General features: G+C 36.4%; 2 protein-coding genes across 2 annotated transcripts; one reads left to right on the forward strand and one right to left on the reverse strand.

Annotated features, from left to right (window-relative positions):
• Positions 1–666: 666 nt before the first annotated feature.
• LOC121788675 (glucose-6-phosphate 1-dehydrogenase 6, cytoplasmic-like) lies at positions 667–3,381 on the forward strand (the record flags this gene model as incomplete). The annotated part of the gene is made up of 11 exons (XM_042187295.1): positions 667–714; positions 816–883; positions 967–1,025; positions 1,194–1,230; positions 1,545–1,616; positions 1,797–1,944; positions 2,052–2,147; positions 2,474–2,544; positions 2,634–2,749; positions 2,842–2,887; positions 2,954–3,381. Coding segments are annotated over 11 exons (929 nt in total), but the record flags the coding sequence as incomplete, so codon positions are not given.
• A 794-nt stretch (positions 3,382–4,175) lies between these two features.
• Positions 4,176–6,283, reverse strand: LOC121788676 (prohibitin-3, mitochondrial-like). The gene is made up of 3 exons (XM_042187296.1): positions 5,919–6,283; positions 5,007–5,597; positions 4,176–4,442 (listed from the first exon to the last, which is right to left on the reverse strand). The coding sequence occupies exons 1-2, from the start codon at positions 6,172–6,174 to the stop codon at positions 5,014–5,016; spliced, it is 840 nt and encodes a 279-aa protein (XP_042043230.1). The 5' UTR covers positions 6,175–6,283; the 3' UTR covers positions 4,176–4,442; positions 5,007–5,013.
• Between the last annotated feature and the right edge of the window lie 1,266 nt (positions 6,284–7,549).

Consider the following 7,549-nt stretch of genomic DNA (forward strand, 5'->3'; position numbering starts at 1 on the left):
AAAACTTTCTATTGTTGGTAAGATTGCTGTTTGGATGTCTTATCTTATGCTTAACCATATAGGATAATGTGTCTGTAGCATGGCCTGACAATTTTTGCTTGCAGAATTAATATGTGAGTGGTTCCTATGATGCTCCGGAAGGGTTCCAAGCACTAGACAGGCAATATCTGAGCATGAGTTCTCAAAACAAAGTACAGAAGGATCATCCCGTAGGCTTTCTACCTTGCACTTCCACCGTCTGTTTATCCGCAGTCTGCAGAATGATCAAGAGTTACTGCATGAATAAATGTATGTATCATCTCTGGAACTACTACCTAGTTCTAGATAGCTCATTTGTCTGCATTTCCTTCCTTGCATCATTGCTCTCAAGAAGCTCCATCTTCATTTTTCATAAATACTTCTAGTTGATCCACTTATTGTTTTTTAGCACCGGGATAGATCGTTGGTTCATTGTGTTTCCTTTATGTGTGGAGATGATCGAAAACCTCTTATTTTTCCTGCATCGCATGCCTTAATATTTAGACACTTCAATAAGTCTTAAGTGTAATTATTTTCAGCTGATCTTGGTGGATGGACTCGTGTTGTTGTTGAGAAGCCTTTTGGAAAGGATTTGGAATCAGCGAGGAACTAAGCTCACAAATAGGTGAATTGTTTGAAGAACCACAGATTTATCGTATAGATCATTATCTGGGGAAGGAATTGGTGCAGAATCTGGTATGCTTGTTAATTTTCTTATAAATCAGTTCAATACTGTGCTATATATGGAGGACTATATTCTAGAAGGAAATTGACCTTTATCTTACGAAATTCTGCAGTTGGTGCTCGTTTTGCAAATCGCTTATTTTTTACCCTCTGGAATCGTGACAACATTGCTAACGTACAGGTGATATGCTTATGTTTTTATAATGAGAATTTGCAATATTTTTCCTCTGGCTTTAGACGCAAGCTTGACTTTTCTTTCCCCAGATTGTGTTCAGAGAAGATTTTGGAACTGAGGGACGTGGTGGATATTTCGACCAATATGGGTATGCTCACTCCCTGCTCCAAATGCTTTATTTCTGAAAATAAATCTTGCTCTTCAACTTGTGAAATATTCAAAAGTTTTAATAAATTATGGTTGAAGAAATTATGCTTTCTTCCTTTTGCTTTGGTCACAGATTGATGAACTTGTAGTTTACTCCTTGTTTTTGCAGAATTATCCGCGATATTATCCAGAATCACCTATTGCAGGTTATACTTTAATATATAATTTTTACTGCTTGTTTCATAGTTTTAAAGAGTACTTTTTAGTTAAATGTTAGCCCAACCATGCGGTATGTGTTAACTTCATAATACATGAGTTACTTTAAAAAGCATGAATTTAACTAAAACAAGATTCGTAATGCATATTCACCTGACTGCTACGTGCCTCCTCTTCTCCTGTCCTTTCCCTTCTTTTTGAAGGGAGCATTTACTCTTCTGTTAATGCTTTGTGGTGAACCAGTTAAATTTATAATATGCTTTCCTCTTACCTATATTGACATCACAATTTATAAAACTTGCAGGTTCTTTGCCTTGTTGCAATGGAGAAACCTGTTTCCTTGAAACCTGAGCATATTCGGGACGAGAAAGTGAAGGTAGGATAATAAATCCTAATTTATTGTGTATTTTCCTTCTTGCAAGAACACTCAAGGTTGAAGATGCTCTTTGACTTCTATTTTAAGTTCCTAGCTTCATTTTTGGCTTTTAACCTCACATGGAGCTACCTGCATATGATTGTTAGCTCGTCTCTCGCTAATTATTTAGTTGGAATTCAGGTTCTTCAATCAGTTCTTCCAATCAAAGACGAAGAGGTGGTGCTCGGACAATATGAAGGCTACAAGGATGATCCAACAGTTCCAGACGACTCAAATACTCCTACTTTTGCAACAGCGATTCTACATATACATAATGAAAGATGGGAAGGTAGAACAAAAAATAAAATTTGTGATTTTCTCTCTCTTTTCCTACATGAATGGATATCTATACCTTGAGTAGAATTTCTGATTACATCATTTACTGACTTGCTGTAGGTGTGCCCTTTATACTCAAGGCAGGAAAGGCTTTAAATTCAAGAAAAGCAGAAATAAGGGTTCAATTCAAGGATGTTCCTGGTGATATCTTTAGATGTATGTATTATATTTTTTTAATGTATGTGGTATATAATTCTTATGTTGTCATCTTCCTTGCAACTTTTACTTCTGCTATGTGTGACTGTAAGAAACTGGATAACATCAAACATGAAGTTCCTCTCTGGGGGAACTGGTTGTTGTTTTCTTCATCCTAATAGCATATAAGAAAATGAGCTGGTGATTATGAATACTCATCTATAGGAGCAATGGTATAGTGAAAACACGGAATCTGTCCAGTGTCTTTGATCTGCCAATTCAATAGTATGAAAATTTTGAGGTTCAATGTTTCGATTCCAATAATCTTAGTCAAATTTTGTGTGCAGGTCAAAAGCAAGGAAGAAATGAATTTGTCATCCGTCTGCAACCTTCAGAGGCAATATACATGAAACTAACGGCAAGTTACATTCAATGATGTTAGTTTGCTGCAATTGGAGCTCTGGTTATTCCCATTGTCTGAACTCTATTTTCTTCCTAATCATGCAGGTGAAGCAGCCTGGGCTGGAAATGTCAACTGCTCAGAGTGAACTCGACTTGTCATATACGCAACGCTACCAAGGGGTTGTCATACCTGAAGCCTATGAGCGTCTAATTCTTGACACGTATGCTTATCTGATCTATATATACATTTTCTTTAGTGTTTTTTTTGCTTCTTCATTCACTATAAATGCTATCTTGATATCTTTATATGCAGCATAAAAGGTGATCAACAGCATTTTGTCCGCAGAGATGAGTTGAAGGTAAACACTAGATTCTATTTCACAGCTTTTACTCGAACTTCTCATATTAACATAACCGATGTACAGGCTGCTTGGGAGATTTTCACACCCCTTCTACACCGGATTGATAAAGGGGAGTTCAAATCCCTTCCGTACAAGCCTGGAAGCCGAGGCCCTGCAGAAGCAGATCAACTGTTGGAAAAGGTGGGTTACGTTCAAACACACGGCTACATATGGATCCCTCCTACCTTGTAATCACCTTCTGAGGCTACTCGTCCTTCCATATTAAGTATGGTGTCTAGTACTCCACGAGGCAAAGACATGAGTAATATGTATGAGTTGAGTGTCAAATAATTTGTTTTTTAAGACAAAATTTAAGAGGAATCTTGATTTACGCTTCCTTTGAGATTGAAAGTTTGCGTGTGTTATGAGAAGTTACTGTAGCTTCGAATGTGGAGTAATTTTCTATATGGGGTTCTGCTTTTAAAATGAAATTCTGGGTTCTATTTTTATTACGATTGGAAGCTATAAATCATTGTTTCAGTTTTAATGTGCTATTGTGAGAGTAGCTGTGTAGGTGTGTGTATTATTAACAAAAACATTTGTCTAAAAAAGTTCATTATCTTATACTTAACTGACACTCATGACTCAACCAATGAGTTTTGATCTAATTAACAATTCCAAAACTTAGCATATCAACTTCCAATATGTAACAACAAAAATATCTTCAAATTCTTGACGACCAAAACTTTCAAGTTTTCATCACTCATAACAAATCAAACTTCGAACTCCCTACAGTCTGATGAGAGAAACATTAAACTAGTACTACTATATAGGCTAGTGTCCAATATTTATCAACGATGCTGAATTTGAGGGAGTTTGTGGAGTAGCTATTATCGTCAGAGGATGGTTGTGGAACTTTGTAATCCTCCGCAAGTATTGCAAGTTGATCCATATGTCAAAACATTCATCTTTTTCAAACCAAGCTTTAGTTTCTTGAAGCAAGAGCTCGCATGATTTTTTTTAAAAAGTTTAGGACAAATATAAATTTAGAGAAATTTTGATTTTAAAAATTAATTATAAAAAATAAAATTATAAAATAGGCAAAAAGGAAGAGGGAAAACTGGACGGCAATGAATTGCAATTTTGAACCGAGTTTGGGGAAGAAAGTATGCCCTCCATAAATGGCTTGGAATTCTCCAAAGAGCTAAAAAGTGCATGCATACTGCTATTATTAATTATTCTGCAAATCTACGTTGAGTAAAACAACATAAAAAGGAAAAGGATAACATGAAGCAACCCCAAAGCATAAAAAGAAGCAGAAACCACATCTCATAATAACCACAAGATATGAATCATCATTAGTAACAAGCACTGCGATAAGTAGGTAGTGCACCAGTTAACGAGGACAGATGATTAGAATTTCCAAGAATAGAGAAAAGGGGCATGGTTTTAGATTTATTATAGCTCATCTGGATCCTAAACATTCTTACAACTCATCGCGGCATTAGAATCTGCAAATCGAAAGCTCAAATATCTCCAAAGAAGCCAAAACAATGGAACCAAAGCCAGCAATCTTCAACACCATGCAACAAAGAGGAAATGGGAGAGGTCAATTAGAAAAGAAGTTATGGAGGCCAGTCTAGCATAATGAACAGCAAAGATAACATTTATTTATTTAATAACAAAAGCCCGCAAGTAACGTTATCTACATCTCAACGGTGATTAATTTCCACATAAACTGAAATATCTTCACATGTCTCAACAGGAATGTTTATATTGATACTATTATCAATCTAAGTATATTAAGATAATATACCAGAAAACTTGAAGCATCAAATGCTTATTTTTCTGAGGAGCTATATGACAATGAGACTCATTTGACAACTAACCAATCATGAATCCACTATATTCATACTCGTGCAATTCATATTCTATAGAGTTAACACATGACAAATCAAAAGGACAAAGGCAATTAAGTGAATTATGGACTCACAAAGTTGAACAAGTAACTTCAATGCATGCATCTCATCTAAAGGCATACCAAACATGATATGTTTCAAGCGAATCATTAGTACACCCACTCTCAAAATCAATCGAACCAAAAATACTCATTAATGCTGACATCAATGAACCATACCTCATATCTAACGTGCAGGATTAACCCCAAGGAGCATGTTGTTGCTGCTAGGGAGATAAACCACATTCCCATTCCTGGCCATGGATGCTGCATTTTCCTTGGCTGCCTCAATCTTCCTCAGCTCGATCAATCCCATCCCTGCAGCTTGAGTTGCATCAGAAATCAGCTTAGCAGACTCACTTTCACCCTCAGCCCTAATGATAGCAGCTCTCCTCTCCTGCTCTGCCTTCATGACCACAAACTTAGACCTCTCCGCCTCTTGTTGGGCCACTTGCTTCTGTTCAACAGCCTTTGAAAATTCCGCACCATACGATAAGTGTGTAATGGCAACATCATCCAAAACAATGTTGAAATCCTTGGCCCTTCTGATCAAACTCTCTCTCACAAGAGCAGAAACATGGGGCCGCTCAGTGAGCAATTGATCAGCATTGAATTGAGCAACAACAGCCTTCAGAACCTCATTACCAATAGATGGCAGGACTTTTTCATCATACTCAAGCCCTAGGGTTTGGAAAATATCGGAAAGTTTATTCACCTCGGGGCGAGACAGCACACGCAGTGTCAGATTAACCATCTGCAAATCCTTTGTGCCTAATGTGAGGAAAAAACGTTTCAGCCACATTTTTTCCATCATACTGGCCAAAATTCAACAAAATTACACAATAAAACGGATAATAACACTTTATTATTCATAAAACAGCATGGAATCTAATTGTAAGCCTTCATATTCACAGAGAAATGTAGTAACTATCGAAATATATAGAGATTGTCAAACATAAGCTAAGACATGAAATCGTATTACAGTAATAGAAAAATTAATGATCGAGGTACTACTTTTCAACTAATGTTATAGCGGAAAGTAAAGAAAAACTACGAAACAAAAAAGCTAACAGAAATGAAAAAATAAATTACCGGAAATAGAGGAGAAGGTGTGGGGGCGAGTGCGGATGTCGAAGATGAAGGGTTTCTGAAGCCAAGGGACCAAGAAGTGAGTTCCTTCGCCGACGGTATCAGATTTGACTCCTTGGAAACGGTCAAAGATAACGGCGCGTTGGCCACCGTCGACGGTGTAGAGACAGGAATTGACCGCGGCACCGCCGATTCCGACGGCGAAGGCGGCGCGCGCTATGTTCGTTAGCACATTCGCGGCTTTCTGCGCGTTAGCCATATTGGAATTTGCAGAGGTGGTTGAGAAATGGAGATGGAGTGATCTAGAGAGAAGGGTTTAGAGAGAGAAGTAGATTTCACTCCATTGTTTGTTAAACCCTAATATGTTCCCTCGGATACCATATGGGCCGGGCATCAATCGGCTCAGCCCATTCAAATATCATTTGAGTAAATATATATAATAGCTCTATGCACCTTGGATTAAAGTTTGCTTCTATATCAAAATGAAATAATACTCGTATATGATAATTATAAATAAATACACAAACTTTCACTCCAACTTTTATTTAATATAGCATTCAATATCACAAATTTTTTAATTGTTTTAATTTTTTATACGATTGCCAAGATAGAATTTTTGGATCATGTACAAAACTAGAAGTACTTGTGGTAAGTTGGTACATTTTCAGCTCATGTAAATTTAGTGAGAACAAATAGTGTTTCAATTAGTAATTTTTTAAAATTGGGCAGAAATATATATGACATTCAGTATTATAGTTTTCAGAAAAATGAAATTAGAGTAAATTAAAAGAGAGGAGTGATTAAATGATGTACCGTTACAATGGTGGATTGTTTGGATTTCCAATATGAGTATCCATTTCCATTTAATGTGCCAGTGCCAGTGCCAGTGCCAGTGCCAGATATGGAGAGGCTACCGACATTGCGAAACATGATCCAATAATCAAGTTTGGGAGTAGGAACAATAGGAGCATTTAGGATTCCATTTAGTACAAAATTGGTTTGGCCTATGCATGGCCCTACGAATTCAGCATCACTTTAGCACATAATTTCCTGTTGGAATACTAATTGTGCCTCCATCAGTTGCGCATGCATTTTTCCATGCATTTTAAAAAGCCTGCAATGAAATCACTACACTAAATTAATTCAAAGGAGGTGGTACGTACAATATCATCATGGACGTGAAAAAGTTAATGAGATTTTAATAAAGCAAGAGAGAATGAGAAAAATAGATAAAATATGAGAGCGAGGAGAAAAAGTGGATTATAAAGTATCGGACAAATACTTTTCACTTTTGAAATGAGACTATGTTTTTGTAGAAATCCTAAATGGATAATGAGAATATTTCTATAATAAAAAAAAGAAAAATAGAAAAGTGTACGTAAATGATAGACTATGGTAGTTGTATTGTCGATATATACTGTATTTATTAATTTATGTGACAATGCTTCTTTATCTGATTAGTATGAATTCATTAAGTTGTAGTACCTTGTGTTATCTGTTTGGGCATCAGGAATGGCACCAAATAGAGAAACTGTGAATATGTTGTCTTGACAATGAACATGATGAAAGCTCCAAATGGATAGAAGAAGAAAGAAAGTAACAATGCTTTAAGACAGCCAGTTTGAAGCCATTGA

The sequence above is a fragment of the Salvia splendens genome, unplaced genomic scaffold (genome assembly GCF_004379255.2).
Source record: "Salvia splendens isolate huo1 unplaced genomic scaffold, SspV2 ctg1118, whole genome shotgun sequence".
Taxonomy (NCBI): Eukaryota; Viridiplantae; Streptophyta; class Magnoliopsida; order Lamiales; family Lamiaceae; genus Salvia; species Salvia splendens.